We start from the raw sequence: 17,189 nt of genomic DNA, 5'->3' as shown, positions 1-17,189 counted from the left end.
TTGGTTAAAACAATATGGTTGTGTTTTTCTTTTCTTTCTTTTTTTTTAATTTTTTTATTTATTTATGATAGTCATACAGAGAGAGAGAGAGAGAGGGGGGCAGAGACACAGGCAGAGGGAGAAGCAGGCTCCATGCACCAGGAGCCTGACGTGGGATTCGATCCCGGGTCTCCAGGATCGTGCCCTGGGCCAAAGGCAGGCGCCAAACCGCTGCGCCACCCAGGGATCCCCATGTTTTTCTTTTCATTTTTGTTTTTACCTTTCAGGTTCACAGTAATGATGTTATTATCTCCAACAAGGTATCCACAAGGCAGCAGTTCAGGCACTTCTAGGCTATGGGATCTAATTAAATCTCCTATACAGTAGCTAGCAATGCAGTCAGAGCTCAGACCAAGGCTAGTGGATGTATCAATTCGGAACACATATTCCTAAAATGATACATACAAAAAAGGAAGTCAAAACAGAGATTCAACTTATCTACAACAAATACAAAACTCATGGGGATATGTAGCTAGCTGTGAAGACTTTTGGAATGGATAATAGAAGAATTATTAATATCACACAGCAACAAATAGAGAAAGCTTTTCTTACACCTTGAAATGGAAGCAAGGGAAAGCATATATGTCTACATTATTAAAGCTAAAGGAAACATATAAAATAAAACATAAAAGAAAATTAATATCAAGATACCTTGTGTAACTTACCTTAAAGAGACGTCTAATTACACCATCTAAGACATCCCACTTGGTTTTTCCACTAACACCAATGGATCCTATCAAATATGCCTGAGACTTCTGATCCTAAATAAAAAAAAAACCACTATAGAATCCAATTATATATTTTGTTTTATTACTACATTCTCTACTAAAATATATTAATGTACTAATGATTAAGACTCAAATGTTTATGAAGCCTATGGGTTTTATTATAACAGACATGTATGGTATAATATATAAAATAAAACATACCCCAAACAAACTAAACAAATAAATGAAGTAATATTAAATTCAATAAGAAAGAAAGAGATGAGATGAAGTGGAATGGTATGGAAAACTGATGCATGACCTGTTTGGTAGTAGGGAAATAAGTCTTTTGCTTTGATGCAGTGAGTACATTCTTGAAGAGAAGCAGCTTGGTAGAAGGGAAATAGTGGCAGTTATGGAAGAGAACTATTTCATATGAGCCCTAGAACTTCATCTTACTCATTTTGTGATCCTATCTTTAAGTCTAAAATTCAATTTTTTCATTTGTTAATTTAGATTGTATCTAAAATTGAATCTGTCTTTTTTTTAAAAAAAGATTTATTTTATTTTAGAAAAACAGAGATAGAGGGAGGGAGGGGAAGAAGGAAAGGGGGAGAGAGAGGGAGAGAGGGAGAAAGGGGGGGAGAGAGAATCTCAAGCAGACTTCTCATTGAGCATAGAGCCTGACATAGGGCTCAATCTCATGACCCTGAGATCACAACCTGAGCCAAAACCAGATGGACTCTTAACCAACTGTGCCACCCAGGTGCCCTTAAAGTCTAATCTGTCTTTTAAAAAATGAGTTATCCATAGTAGCATGGCATTCACATATTTATAAAACAGTTCCCATTTTGAATTTATCAGAAAATTCACTAAAAGAACAGATCAAGGAATCCTACAGGACTCATTTTATCAAGCAAAGAATCCTTTTTCAGTATAAAGAATGGTCCCAAATTTATTATTATTTTTTTTGTAGGATGCGATTTTGAGGACTTTCTACATACATTGGACAAATAAACAATTCAAGATTTATAGACAGTGGAGCCTCTTTTACGATGACTGGAAATGGTCACATAAAGTAGTGCTCATGATGCCAGTAGATATAATTAGCTAGCTGATGTGTTACAATCCTGAGTCTAGTTGCCAACTGTATTCATCCTTAAGAGGGTGACAGAATAATCACTGAATCAGATATTAGGAGACAGCGACTATGCAACACACAATATCTGCTACCTAATTTAAAAAATGTGACTTTAGGTAAGTAACTTAGACACCTCAGGGCCTCGATTTCTTCATCTGTAACATTTACCTCTATAAGGGTAAATGATTATTACCATTGTTTAGATATAATCCAAGTTAGAAGCCAATATCTTTTTCAGAAAAAGTTAAGAAATTCACAGAACACCCTTGTGATTTTTTTTAGTACTGTTATGCACTGAATGTTTGTGTCTCCCCAAAATCCAAATGTTAAAGCCATAGCCTTCAGTGTGATGATTTTTGGAAATGGGACCTTTAGGAGGAAATCAGATTAGGTCAGTAGAATGGGGCTCTCATGATGGGATTAGTGACCTTATAAGTAGGAGAGGAGAAAGAGACATTTATCTTTCTCTCCCCAAGTACACACACTTTCGAAAGGACATGTGAAGACATATCAGAAAGGTGGTTTATCTGCAATGCAATGAAAGACTTCTCACTAGGAACCAAATCAGCCGGCATTTTGATCTTGGGCTTCACAATGGTGATAAAATAAATTTTTTATGTTTAAGCCACCCAATATGGTATTTTGTTATGGCAGCCCAAGAAGACTAAAAAAAAAAAAAAAAAAAAAAAAAAACAAAAACAAACAAACAAACAAAAAAAAACCCTTTCATTGTTCAAAGACATTGTTTTTTAGAATCATTGTAAAAAACTGAACTTGTTTCCCAGTATCACTGTAACTCAGTCAAAATGAATGCTCATACAATATAAGTAGCTGGTTTTAAATCAGAGATAGTTTAAGCTTCATTGAGACTATTACAGTCTTTCACATGAAGACCCACTTGGGAAAATCAGGCATACATCTACAGCTCAAGCAGAAAGTCTGTGGTGTTGGAATTCTTTGAATATTTTCTCGGGGTAAAAATTCACAAGTGCTATCTTACCTTTCAAACTTCAATGCTTCAATTATTTTAAAATTCCAAAGAAGCAAAAAAAAAAAAAAATTCCAAAGAAGCTTTTGTTTTTTTGCTAGATAGGAAAAAATTCAGATTCTTACAAATTTGTATTCTTGGCCACTCAACTACAAATTCAGCTCGAAATAATACTTTTAGTTTTAAAAAAGGACTTGAGTCACAATTTGACAGCAACATTTGATTCCAGAAAAGCTAAAATGTTTTCCTTATCAGCTAAGACTTTTCTTAAAAATGATATATACAAGTTGCATCAATGGAGTTGTCATATGAAGTTCAGTAAATACATCTTTCCAATGCCTAGAATGTTCATATAGCTTATAGTCTCCTCTTTGTACAAAAGCTATATTGACAGCTCTGGTAACACATTACTACACATCATAAATATCACCTGTATTTTACAGGTGACACCAAACGAATTTAGACAAGATGTTTATGTCAAAGAAAGCAATGTTCCTTTTTTGAAGTTATAGAAATGAGAATGGTTGACAACCAATATTGTCTTCTGTGAATGAACGGGATGCATTGAGACACATTTCTACCTATATGATGGTGTCATTTCTTTTGAGTCCCTAACTTTCATGCTTTTATAACATACTAAGCCAATGCCAAGACACACGCTGATGACAGTATATTTACCAGGAGAAATATTCAAGTATAAAATACATTTGATTCATGGTCACACTCATTCTTTAGTAATAAAGAATTTAAGATTAAAGACATACCTTTGCTCGGCTGTAGCCCTTGCTTATGGAGACTATAATTTTTACACTGCGGCCGTCTTTGTGTCCAGTTCCATCACTAGCATCATCCAGCAAGATATCTACCAAATTTTCAAAGAAACACACACACACACACACACACACACACACACACCATGCACACAACAGAGTCACATTAGCTTGGAATTGTTTATTGTCATTGTTTTCTCCCATTGTTTCTCCCTCCCTCAGTTTTATGTCTTTCAGTGGGAATATTTGGCCTTTTGGTTTCCCATTCTAGCCTAACTGGTTTGAAAAGTCTCAGCTTTCAAGATGAATTAGTGTGGTTGCGTGGAAGGTTCAGTCGCAGAATTTATTTCTGCCTCCAGAGATCATCACCCACGTGGTGGGCCATTGCCTTCAGATGAGGAAATAAGGAGTTGCTTTCTCTATTATACCCAGGTCTGAGGAATACCTGAGTAATATTCAGTTATCATTGTAGCTGTGACAAACTGAAAAGCAATTTGATTTTTCCATCCAACATAAAATATCCAAGCTCAATACCCATGTAAATTACAAATGCTAAGGTACTGAGATTGGCTGTCAACTGAAATTATTTTCAACCATTTGGCACACATCCAGCTATATTACTGCCTACCTTATATCTATAATTATTAGGGACTGTTATTGAATTTCAACCATAACATTAAACTTCCCTATAGGAGTACAATAATTATCACTCTCTAGTACCCTTCATGCTTGTAGTTTTAAAACCAAAATAGTATTTCTAACAATAAGCTAAGACTTACAGAAGCCTGACAAAGCTAGCTAACCTTCAAAGCACCAGTCTTTAAATGTAGTTAAAGATTAATTTTCAAAATATACTATATGAGATTAACGTCCATTTGGGATAATTATTAATGTCAACTATTCCACATATGTTTTCCTTTGACAATAATGTTAGTATAATAGGGCCATGTTGAATATGAATACAGTGCTCTGTGGACAAAAGAAACTCCGTTATGTGCTAAAGAACACATGTGTCTGGTGACAAGGGGCCTCGATTACTCCGACTGTAAATTTATAGAGATAAGGGCTGTGAATGTACTAGCAGAGACACGATAATTTAATCAAATAGCTTCTGAAAATGGAATGGTTCTATTATCTTAACAATTAAGAATATGCAATTTCACAAAGGAAGGAGTAAAAAAAACATTCCCTAAGACCATAACAATAAAAAAATCAACAGAATTTGCGGAATATGGATATTTTTGCTAGAAATGTTTAAATCATCAAAGATAATCCTTTCACTAGAAATTTAATTATTTTACCAGATTAATATGCTCACAACCTCTTTGCTTATCTCAGTCAAACTAGAACTCTTCCTAAGCGTCATTTTATCCTCTTGCTCTTTTTCTTAGAAGTTTAGAGTGGCTTACCGTGGGCTACCTACATCTAAATTTCTGGTAGGCTGTGACCAAATTATCTCTTTAGTACTTTGCTCAATTAGTCATAAATGTTCATAAATATTCAAAGATATTTATTAAACCTAAATGATACCAGGAACTGTGCCGAGCATTGGGAAAGAATACCAAGGTGAGAAGCAAAACAAGTTTCTTGCTCTTTTGGAGTGTACATTCTAAACAGGGTAATTTCAGAATGTGTTAAGTGCCAGAGCTAATAACGGCGTGAAGCAGTGAAACAGAGTAAGCAAAGGAAGGCTGCTCTACATGGCTAGGTCGTCCTGGAAGGCATCCTTGAGGAGGTGCTCTTTAGAGATAAGACCGGCAAGTAAAGACCTAGGGAAAGAGGTCCAGAAAACAAGAACAAATGCAAAAGCCTTGATGAAAGAGCTAGGTGTGTTCAAGGCTCAGACGAAAGCTCTGGGGAGGCAGGAGTGTGGAGATCAAGATGGGGGGGGAGGAGAGTAGCAGGAAATGATGTTGAGGTGGGTAAGGGCCAGGTCAAGAGCGGTCCAGTCCTCCATCGCAAGGCATTTAAGGTGATTTGATTTCTGATCTACTTCTTTGCTCAAATTTGTTCTGGAACATGTTATTCATTTCATGTTATGCTTACTTTTAAAAACTGTGCTTAAAATATGGAATTTCTTCTGACAGCAGTGAAGTAAATGTCACCATTAACGAACGAACAACCGTCCTTGGCTTCTCACATGTGGTTATTTACAGTAGAATGAATATAGTAGGGAAAAGGTCAGGCACTGGATTCCTACAGACCTGGGTTCAGATATTAGTTCTGTCCCCTACTAGTCACATGATCTGGAAAAAATTATTATTGTCTCTTTCCTAAGTCTTGGTTTCCTCATCTGTAAAATGGCCTCAAACAGGACCCACGTCATAGGGTTGCTGAGACCATCAGAGATCATGCCTTTACAGCACTTTATCCTCAGTGTTTAACAAGGTCAGCGGTTCTAACCATCATTCCTTTCTCCATGTGTTTATTATAACTCTTTTCTCTTTGCAGGAGTGGGAGGAGCGCATCATGACTCACTCTGTCTCCCTTCTTCCCAACATATTGATGTGAAATAACTCCAAGAAAAAAAGGGAAAAATAACAAATTTGAGGTAAGGGCTTTCTGTGGGTTGGTTTTGTTTTGTTTTTTTGTTTTATGGAAAATAGGTTATGGTCCTCTGTCAATACTTTGAAGGAAGAATATAAAGATCTGCCACTCTGATTATAATCAAGTGAAAGTCTCACAGACACACAAAAATGAAGGTTTTTCAAGCTTCTGCCTTTACTGGATGTATAGAAATACAGAACTAAACATTTGTCAATTATTCACTCTCCTGCCTACTGCTTTCCTTTTTAAAAAAAAAAAAATCATGAACCCTAGAAAGTTTTTTTTGCTAAAAAGCTCCAATGTAAAGGTGCTTCTGATTTTTAATTTTAAAGCCACTAATCAAGAGGGAAGGCAGTGAAAACAGTATCCTAGTCATGTGACTTAATTTTGTTAGTTCAGATATAATTATCACTAATGATAAATAATTAAGGAAATAAAGTAATATTAAACTGCAAATAAATAATAAAATGGGTAATTAAAAAGTACATTTTTGAAATGCCTACAAAATATCTGCCCCAAATTCTGAATCACAGACATCCGTATTTTCAGTCTGATGAACACCGAGATTGTCTATTTCTTTTATTTAGCTTATACTTATCTTTCTGAGTTTTAGTCTTTCCTGGACATGAATTTCAGGTTCATTTTTATTTGGCTTCTATTTCTAGCATACGATTCTTTTTTTTTTTTTTTTAAGATTTTTATTTTATTTATTTATTCGAGAGAGAGAGAGGCAGAGACAGGCAGAGGGAGAAGCAGGCTCCATGCAGGGAGCTCCACGTGGGACTCCATCCTGGGTCTCCAGGATCACGCCCTGGGCCGAAGGTGGTGCTAAACTGCTGAGCCACCTGGGCTGCCCCTTGGCTTCTATTTCTAAACTATCTTCAGCACTAACTATGCTTCTTTTAAACCTTATTACATATCCATGAGATGAAACAAGATCATGTAACAAGCAGTGAAATCCTGCCATTAAGCCACCCTGTAAGGCACAAGCCCATGTCTCTTCTTAGTCAAGCCAGGACAAGAAAGTCACTGACGGCCTTTGGTTATGGACCCTCATCCACTTCTCCATCAGGTTCATCACCAACAAGCCAACATATAGCATATTGCTCAGGGCTCCCGGAATCTATATATTTGAAGTCTTCGTTTTTTCTTTTTGAGCATCTTTTGAAGAATTTGCATGATAACACATTACAGACAGTTTACACATCCAAGTTACTATCATAGCCTCAATGTTCTATTTTACCAAATGATTTATCATTTTGTTTAATTGTGACATCTCTCTGTTTCTTCCTGGCTACTAATGTTTGTTTTGCTTGATACTTATTCTCAGAAATCATTCCCTTTCCCAAGTACCTGCCAAATGTCATATACAGTGTGTTTCTGAATTTCAGGGAGTTCCTACTTGTCTTTTAGTTCCCACTTGTCTTTTCTAAGAAGAAAGCAAGTTATACATTTGAGCCATTCATTTTACACTATGAAGGGCCGGTATAACAGTAGAATTGTCAATATTCTCACTTTTTAGAAGAGATGTGATTAAAAATGTCATCAAATTCAGCATGTAGTGTCTCTGTGTCACTTCCTCTTCTATATTTTCGTGTAATTTAAGACAAGCCGGAAAGAGCTATATAGCTGTATAATGGCATCAAAAGTGTCCCAGGAACATGTATATCATTGGTTTCCAAGCGTCATCTGGTGGCTGTGCTCTGCAATTACTACAGATCTTCGCGTAAATCTCTCCTAAACTAAATCTCACCCACATAAAATGATTCACTGCCACAGGAGCGTTTACACTTGATAACTGAATAGTTTGTCACATACTAAGATAACATTATGTCAGATGATTCTATTTGCAGTGAAATAAAACCATCATTAATACCACTGAACACAGTGGCAGAATCCAGGGAGTTCTTTTCATTTGTTTGTTGAACACTTAATAGAACTGTGCCCTGGGTGATGCAGTGGCTTTACGTTCTCTCTAGGCAACATAATGCAAGATCATCTGGTCAAATTCACCGATAGATCCTGATACACTCGTAAATGGGCTTTGTACACTGAAAACACTCTAAAATTGCATGTGATTACTAGTATTATAAGTACTGATGATCACCCCTGAGAATATTATTTTTTTTTTATTGTGTTTGTCATCATTCAGGAAGAAACTTCTCAAGCACGTCATTTTTTCACATGACACGAAAACCATATTCTCCTAAGTCTTTCACTCTTTCACGGAGAATGCTCTTTAGACGTTGTAACAAAGTAGAATAATTTTTAAAAAAAAAAGAAGAATGGGGCTATTTCTGAGAATTAAGAGTACTAACGTTTTTACGAGGGTAAGGTGAGAACAGGGGTGGGTGGGCTTCTGCAAATCCCAGCCCCTTCCCCTCCCACTAAGTCACAAGCAGGTGTGTGCACAGAATTACCTGAGGTAACAGATTCTGTGATGTTCAGATTGTTTAGAGAAAGTCCTAACGACTGCCGTGAAGATGAGGAGGATGTGCTACTTGAGGACTCTGATGGTGGGCGAGCAGGCTTAGCTGTGTTACCAGTTTCTGCTTTCAACCGGTCATTTTCTGCCTTCAGCATTTCAATTTCATTCTGTTGTGAGGATGGAAAACATGGGAAAAAAAATCCAGCTAGTTTGAGTGAGAAAATGGCACCAACTCTTTTATCACAGCTGATTATTTGGTTTATTTAATTAAGCATTGGTGGTATGTTTAATAAACAAATATAAATGATGAAAACAGGACTTTCTCTACAGAAGGAAAACCAACCTATTCTCTTTCTAACATTCATATATTTATGTATCCACAAATATAGAGGCACTAACCATTAGAATTTTTTAAAAGTATTTTTAAAATATACCATATATTTGAGGAGTCTTCCAGGACTTGATCCCATTTGAATCAAGAATAATAATGTTTAGAGAGTTTATAAAAATTTCTCATTTTATTTTTTTTTAATATTTTATTTATTTATTCATGAGAGACAGAGAGAGAGAGAGAGAAGCAGAGACACAGGCAGAAGGAGAAGCAGGCTCCATGTAGGGAGCCTGACATGGGACTCAATCCCAGGTCTCCAGGATCAGGCCCTGGGCCGAAGGCAGGGGCTAAACCGCTGAGCCACCTGGGCTGCCCAAATTTCTCGTTTTAAAAGTACTGTTAACATCTCACAGGTAAATAACGCCATCTGTAATATTCGGAACTCACAGAGAGTTGAAAACCAGAGTAAAACAGAAACAATAGGAGTCAGGTGATTTAAAATTACTTCAAAATCCCAACTAACATCTGAAAAAGTTTCTGTTCCTTCAAACTGGGGCATTAGGCTCATAAATGCAACCAAAACCTTTGGATGAACATACACAGGGGCAGAGAAATCTGCTCAGTGGTGAGCTTTCCTTTTTTCCGTCATCTGTGGTAGCAGGCGATTACCAGTTTACAATAATAAAATGAAAACTTAGGCTGAGCACAGACTGGTTCTGAAATTAGCCTTCAGATGCTTACTTGTACAGATGGCATTCTACATCACTTTTACTTCCATATTTAGAAAGCTTGTGTTAAATTCCTGTAGTTTCCTCATTGCTTCCCCCCCACCCCCACCCTTCCTGGTAGAAAACAGATAAGGGCAACTGAAAGTCAGATTTCAAAAGAGCGGAGAACAGCCAACACCAAGGTACATCATGGAAAAGTGAAGATGGGGGCTTGTAGTAGTTGCTCGACAAACTCCACTCTCAAGTGAATCCAGTCACTAGGACAAGGGTCTTGAACGGCCCTTGAGTGCAACTGGCCAGTCTCTGGGTTTGACAAAGCACTCCAGTTGGTATGAAGAAATGAGGTGCAAAGATTGAATAAACTGTGTGTTTCCCAGTGGGCACAAAAGGGAGATTTGTTTTTAGAATAACCAAGAGTGAAAAGAGATAGCATTTTTAGTGTCTCCCGTTGGCCCCTGGAAGGTGTTTCGCCACTGACCTGCATCCGGTTCATGGCTTCCCGGATCTGGTCAAGATGATGAGCAGAGCTGAGGGCCTCCAGTCGAATATCTGTTAATTTTAATTCCTTTTCTCTGAGCTCACTCTTCAGCTGCAGAATGATCTCGGCCTCAGCCTCTGTGCATTCACAGATCCTGAAGAAGGAAACAAACACAAAATCAGTCGTGGGGGAGCCAGAGGATCAGGAAAAGCAATGATTCTTTTAAGGCTGAACTGCAACATTATCTAGCAGCTAGCTACAGAGGTTCTTTGCTGCTGGCAAAACCTAAAGAGAAGGAGAAAGAGTTTTACAAACGGTAACACATTCACAGGTTCAAAACTGAAAGCAGTTGCTTTTTTCTTTAATCCTTTCTTCCTATTTTTCTGAAGTTTAAAAACAATGATTACTGAATACCAAGTACTCTTCAAAATATCCTTGTTGTTGATATTTGGGGGGCTGCATAGCATTACACTCTCTCATTCTACCATTTTTCAAGAGACTTACATCTCTATTTGTGACTTATGAAATATTCTTTTTTTAAAGCAGTTATGATGTTCTTAAAACATTGATCCCTCTCTCTCTCTCTCTTTTTTTTTTTTGGAAAACTGTGCAAAGAATGACATTATTTGCCACGACACTGTCTTCAAGTTACCATGAAAAATCCAATATAAATATTGTAGAAAATAAATCAGAGAGATTAGTTTTGGACATTTAAATAATGGATGAGTGTTACATAATCCTCCTGGTAGGCTCAGCTGATTTAGGAGATCAAAAAGCTAATGAAGCTAAATGACAGGTTTCAATTCATGGAAGCAGGCTCGTCGAGGGCTAATTGAAGGTCATATACGTTACTTCCTTATTATTTTGTGGTTATTGTCATATTGTGGGCAGTTTTGCAGGAAACATGGTGCAAGAACCTGTTTTATATTAACTAATAGCTTTCCCATTTGAAATGTGATGACTACGTCGTTGTTACAAAATGATAGTGCTACGTTCCTCCTCCCTATATATGTGATGAAATTATCTGGGACACACAAGCATCTTAAATGGTCCCATCAGTGGTTCTGTCCTACATGAGTCCTACGCTAGTCACCGTCGTGGGCATACAAGGACATTTGATTTAAATAATATATAAAACAGAGGACCACCGCGTCACAGTGCATGTTCTGCATTATAAAGGTCTCGTTCATTCTTGTCACATCGAATGGTGAGCTCCTATAAAAATGCTATGCCAGACTGTCTAAGGGAATTAAAGACAAATGGATTACAGCTAGGTTTTAGGAAAACAAGCTGGACCCCAAAACCAGAAAGACAGTGGTGGTTTTTATCACTGAAATGCATGCGAGCGATTTTAGAAAGAGCAAAAGCAAACACTGCTTAGGTTAGGACCTGGATCTTGGCAAGTTTCATGCATCACACGCCATTTTACCGGGATCTATGCTTGTAGATCACAGGGCCATTTTGCCGTTTCTTTGGTGGCCAGACAAGGGGTGACCTGCATTGAACGCACAGTGAGACAGATACATGGACAAGTGCAACTGAAAAGAAAACTAGACTCAGAAAAGTGGAGAATGAGATCACAAAAGCCCTCAGATTCTAATATGGGAAAAGTGAAGGAGAAACCAAATCTGTCCACAGTTCTAGGGAGATCTGAAAGCGAGGGGCACAGGTGCTGTTGCCACCGTGAGAGCACAACCCGGCTGCATTTACAACACAAACACGGGCCCGGCCCCAAGTTGTTTTATAAGAAGACTTGAGAATCCTGTAGACCGAGGGACTTACGCTGAGGCCGACTGTGAGGGCTTCATGGATGCGGAGCCGCAGTCACCCGCACCATGGGGCACTTTTGGGGACGCTGGCAGGGAGGAGTCAGTAAGCTCTTCAATGTCTGAATGTGAGGAAGGAGGCTTGGTGGACTTTTTCTTCCCAAAGGCTTGCTTGAATGAGCTTCTCAGCTGAAAAGAGGACAGAAATTACCTGTCTTGTCTTTTTGCACTTGGAGAATTTTGCTTTGGGGCGTTAGTTTGCAGGTGCCATCCTAGCCACTGCCTGGGGTCAGTATGTACAAGCAGAGTATTAACAGCTGCAGCGCGGTATCTCTAAGAAAAAAATGATACCGCGTTTGGGGTTTTGTTTTATTCCTATATTAATCCAGCGCAGCGCAAACACGGAAGGCTTTTAAATAGTGCAGGGTCAAGGGCACGGCTGTCAGAGCACTCATTTAAAACTAAGTACCTTGAAGGGATCTCCACTCCCAATGCTTCTCTCTTCAAGGCAATTTGTTTTAAATGGCCACTTTAGCGCTACAGTCAAGTCATGTCCCGCTGACAGTATAAACTTAAAAAGCAAAATGAAATCAAATTCGCCTAATACTTCATTAATTGTGATTTTCTATTCAAATTTTCAGTTCCCGTACCATTCAAAACCACAATCGGTCTCCCCTACAGCTCTATTCAGAAAGTGGTTTTTACCTCTTCTCTTTAAAATTTGAGATTAAAATGAAAAGACACAAAGAAAAGACATACAAGGTAATCTGTTTTTAAAAGGTATAAAAAGCCTACTGCCAAAATGAATAGCATTCATGCCAAGGTAGGGTATTTTTTATAGATGCATGCCAAACTGCCCACGGTTCATATTCACCTCACTTCCTCTAGAGTTCACCTTGCAGAAACATGAAAGAGTGTGGAATTACAAATCAAGGGAATGAAGGCTGATCAGTATTGTAAAATATTACCTGTATAAACATTTTTTTTAAGACAAAAAAGATATTTCTTTCATTCTTTATAGTAGGCACTCCAGTAAAATCCTCTGATAGTTAGGTTTTGGATTTCATCAACAGCTGTCCTTATTTAAAAATCTACCTTCGTTCCATGGTATTAAAAGAAATCCGTTACTGCATGGTTATGGTTTCTAAACATTTTGCTGTGATAGCATCTTCCCCTCAGTTTTTTAGCAACTGCTTTGTGTTATCATAAATTACATCCTAGTAAATGTAAAGCACTGCTCTGTTAAAGTGCATTTCTGTAGCTCTGCAATATCCCCTTGTAAAAAAACCAGAAAGCAGACACTAATAATGTAGTTGATTTCTTATGAGGTGAAGCTTTATTCACACTATGCCCCGTTGAAGTGAGAGGGGGGCAGATTTTCAAGGTTTCTTCTTTCCTTTTTTTTCACGATTCATTTCTTCTCTTCCTCCATCCCCATCAGTACTGCCACTGTCACCACCCCACCCCCACCGCCACCCCCATCTTTTCTTTCCTTATCTCCATAGTAAACCCCTGCTCTCTCAGGGCTTATGAACAGATGTCATCTTATTTCTCCTACAACAACTTTATAAAGTCCGTATTAATTATCCTATTTTTGTAGACGAGTAAAGGTGGGCCCCTTCAAAAGGTGAAGCAGCCTGCCTCAGGTCCAACTAGTAAGTGGCAGAGCTGGGATTCAAACCCAAACCTAGTCCTGGTGAAAATATACGCTCCTCAGCACCATGCCGCCCTAATTTTGGTGATGAGGGGCCAGTCACTTGAATGAGACTCTTTGTAAACTGATACGGATTTCTAAAGCTCAAGGGGGGGGGGGAGCCACCTGACTCATGGTGCAAGAATAAGTTTCAGCATGAGATGAATGACCATGGCTTACCCAGTTTTTCTTTTTCTTTTTCTTGGAGTCAGCATCATTACCACTACCAATGCTGGAATGGCTTGTGGCGCTGTTGATACTAGAAACACTCTCAGAAGAATGCTGTCTTCTGATGCGGAGATCTAGCAACAGATAGAGAGCATCACATTAGCTCCTAAAGACCTTCCCTGTGAACACATATGACTTCTAGGCTTTCTGAGAGGAAGTCCGCTAATAAAAGTCAACATGGCTTTGTACCAATGATTTCAGTGCAGTTTTGGTTTTATAAGTTTAATAAAGTACAACCTCATTTGCTTTAATTAACTGGGTTATCGGCATTAAGATTCACTGGGTATCTCATATAGGTCTGTAGCACTGGTGGTTTAATGAGTTCTGAGTTTTATCCAAAAATGAAATCCTATGCTAGTGATTTCTACTGAATACCTGGATCAAACAGATCTTCCAAAGTGATTTATTCCAAATGATTACTTCCAGGGAATAAATGGAAACTCATAAAAGCATGAAAACTAATTGTGTCTTTTTAATATTAGTGCTTTGAATAAAGCTGCCAAAGCCAAATATATTAATTTTCCATTTCATAGAATCATACCATGATAGAGCCAAAACAAACCTTGGAAGTCACTTAAGCCATTCAGTTCACAGATGATGAAATTAAAGTGCAAAAAAGTAACTTGGCCAAGGTCAAAGAGCCAGTGAGGGGAAGGTGCTCAAGAGAGAAACTGCGTTTACTGCGTGTGTAAACTAAACAGAAAACATATTTAAGGCAGTGCAATTCTTCTATCATAATCCCGCCCATGACTTGGAACAGTAATGACAATAATAATAATAACACCACATAATAGTAAAGCTAGCTTTTACTATGTGTTTACTCTGCCCTGGGATTATCTAATTTCATTCCTTTTTTTTCCCTTTTAAAGATATTATTTATTTGAGAGAGAAAAAGGGGAGCATGAGTGGGAGGGGAGGGGCTGAGGGAGAGGGAGAAGTGGACTCCCTGCTGAGCAGGGAGCCTGATGAGTAGATGAGTAGGGTTTGATCCCAGGACCCTGACATCATGACCTGAGCGGAAGGCAGGTACTTCCACTGAGCCACCTGGGCACCCCTTATCTAATTTCATTCTTAAAGCCAAGTGTTGACATAAGTTTGGTTACAGAGTAATTTTATCAGTAATTTTATCTACATAGCTGTAACACAGTAGAGCCAATCTGAGACCTAGGCAGATTCTAACGTCTATTGTGCTAATTGCCATGTGATATGGGCTTGCCATGCTTCTAAAAAGCATGTACTGCTTCTCTAGTCACACAAGATAACTTGAAAAAAAATAACATTCGATATTTAATCACGTTTTGAAGATATCCATTTACTCTATACAATCAGCTTATAAGATTTATTTATAGTTGTTGAAATTAAAATTTTACCTACTTACGGTGAACTGATATTCAGTGTTAGTGGAGACTAAGAAATTATAAAATTGTTTTGGTTTAAGATTTTATTCATTTATTCATGGGAAAGAGGTAGAGACAATAGGCAGAGGGAGAAGCAGGCTCCCCATGGGGAGCCTGATGTGGGGCTTGATCCTACAGATGCTCAACCACCGAGCCACCCAGGTGTCCCAGATTTTTAAGGTCAAACCTGCCTTAAGGCCAAATTTATTACTATATATAATTGGCATCAATGAAAATTTGCTAAGCAAAAAAATCTCAGAGGAACTTCTAAGATGTCAGAAATTACCGTATAGCTTTCAAAAAGTTTCCATAGAAACAATATTATAAAATCAAAGCCTTCCAGTTGACTGATTTATTTAACATTATAACACCCCATGACAAGGAAACTTTATAGTCATATAGGTACATATCAGTTAAGTACCTTAATTTTTCCATTAAGATAATAGTATGCTGACAAATTTTAGAGGAGGGAAAAAAACTACTTTTCAGAATTTGTAGATTTTGGCCTCTTAAAAGAACTTTAAAAAGTAATGATGAGAATATTTACTGTAGTTATATGCCTAAAATATTACCAACATAAAAACTTGAACAAAGGCATTTATTTATGTGTGCTATTTCGATTACACAGTAAAGGAGCATAGTATCCCTTAATCTATGAATATGGAAGTTATATGACTAAAGAAAAGAAGAATATGTTGGTATTTATTTGTGCTTTAAATTTCTGCTGCAGTTGGCTATAAGCTTTTGTGATCAAGATATATTTATTTTCCTAGTAGTGGACTTTGACAGATAAAGCAATTATACTAAGTGTTAAAGTACTCCAGAGTTTTTATACATCCAGAATTAATAAATTGTATTTGACTTTGATTAACTCTCAAAATTTAAGAGGAAGGGTAATTCTTATAATTGAAAGTCAAAAGTTATCCTTGGAGGTATTATTTACCTTCAGTTATGATGGGATTTACCAACAAAGATTAGCAAAGGAATGGTTTCAATAATATCATGGAATGAAAGGAATGCATTTTACTCTTTTCTATTCCTTTCTAGTGCTTGTATTTGATTCAGTACATGTGGCATCACAGAGCTTACTAAAGAATGGTTGACCAAATGGATAACAATATGAGTGAATGGAGAAGCTTTCTCTAAAAGTCTGTATTTCAGTTAGGTGTTTGTTCATTCATGCATTTCCTCTTCCTACCCTTCATACCACTACGGCCCCCCTGTTCAAGCTATCACTATCACTTACCTGCTCTACAGCAAGAATAGCGGTCCAACTTACTCACTTTCAAACCATCCAATAGATAGTAGCTAGGGAATTCTTTTTAAAAGGACAACATCATCACTCCCTTAAGACTTTTCAATAGATTCCCATTTTAATAGGAAGGAAAACATTTCAACTCTTAAACAGGACCTAAAAGTCCCTCAGTAATCTGGTCAGTATTTATCTCTCTAACCTCATTCTTCTTGTTTTACGTTTCCTCATTGTATCGGTTTCATAAGGGATTAGTCTATTTTCTATCTCAAGATTCTTCTGGAATATTCCTCTCTCAATATTTACCATATGAGTTGATAACTATTCCTCGATCTCCCCTTAAATGTTGCTATCTGGGAAAGGCCTTTCCTGACTCTTAACCTCTAGTAGGTTCTCTGGTACCCTTGCTTTCTATGGCACCTATTCTTGTCCATTTTAGAACTTATAACTATTTTGGCATACATATTCAGCTATGCCAATAATCACAACAATTGTTTATTTTCTGCTCTCCCACAAGACTAAAAGTTTAATGGAAACAAAGATTATATCTGTTTGGTTTACCATTGTATACCCACAACCTTGTATGACATGTGGTAATCAATAAGCACTTATGCGTAATTATTATTCGTATTATTCATTCAACGTAACTAAGTTTGCTTAACATTCCTAAAAATGTATTCATTGTTGATAGAAATTTAC

The 17,189-nt window shown here is 37.4% G+C and overlaps 1 protein-coding gene across 1 annotated transcript in view; it reads right to left on the bottom strand.

Moving 5' to 3' along the window:
* NAV3 (neuron navigator 3) overlaps window positions 1–17,189 on the bottom strand; it is a 357,285-nt gene that overhangs the window by 26,409 nt on the left and 313,687 nt on the right. The window contains 8 exon segments of the mRNA XM_055341892.1: window positions 260–428; window positions 705–800; window positions 3,637–3,734; window positions 8,610–8,784; window positions 10,155–10,308; window positions 11,937–12,109; window positions 12,795–12,815; window positions 13,794–13,915. Coding sequence (XP_055197867.1) covers window positions 260–428; window positions 705–800; window positions 3,637–3,734; window positions 8,610–8,784; window positions 10,155–10,308; window positions 11,937–12,109; window positions 12,795–12,815; window positions 13,794–13,915 — 1,008 coding nt within the window.

The sequence above is a fragment of the Nyctereutes procyonoides genome, unplaced genomic scaffold, assembly GCF_905146905.1.
Source record: "Nyctereutes procyonoides isolate TBG_1078 unplaced genomic scaffold, NYPRO_anot_genome, whole genome shotgun sequence".
In the NCBI taxonomy this organism is placed as follows: domain Eukaryota; kingdom Metazoa; phylum Chordata; class Mammalia; order Carnivora; family Canidae; genus Nyctereutes; species Nyctereutes procyonoides.
Note: the sequence above shows the minus strand (reverse complement) of the source record. Positions and strands in the feature narration are given on the sequence as shown.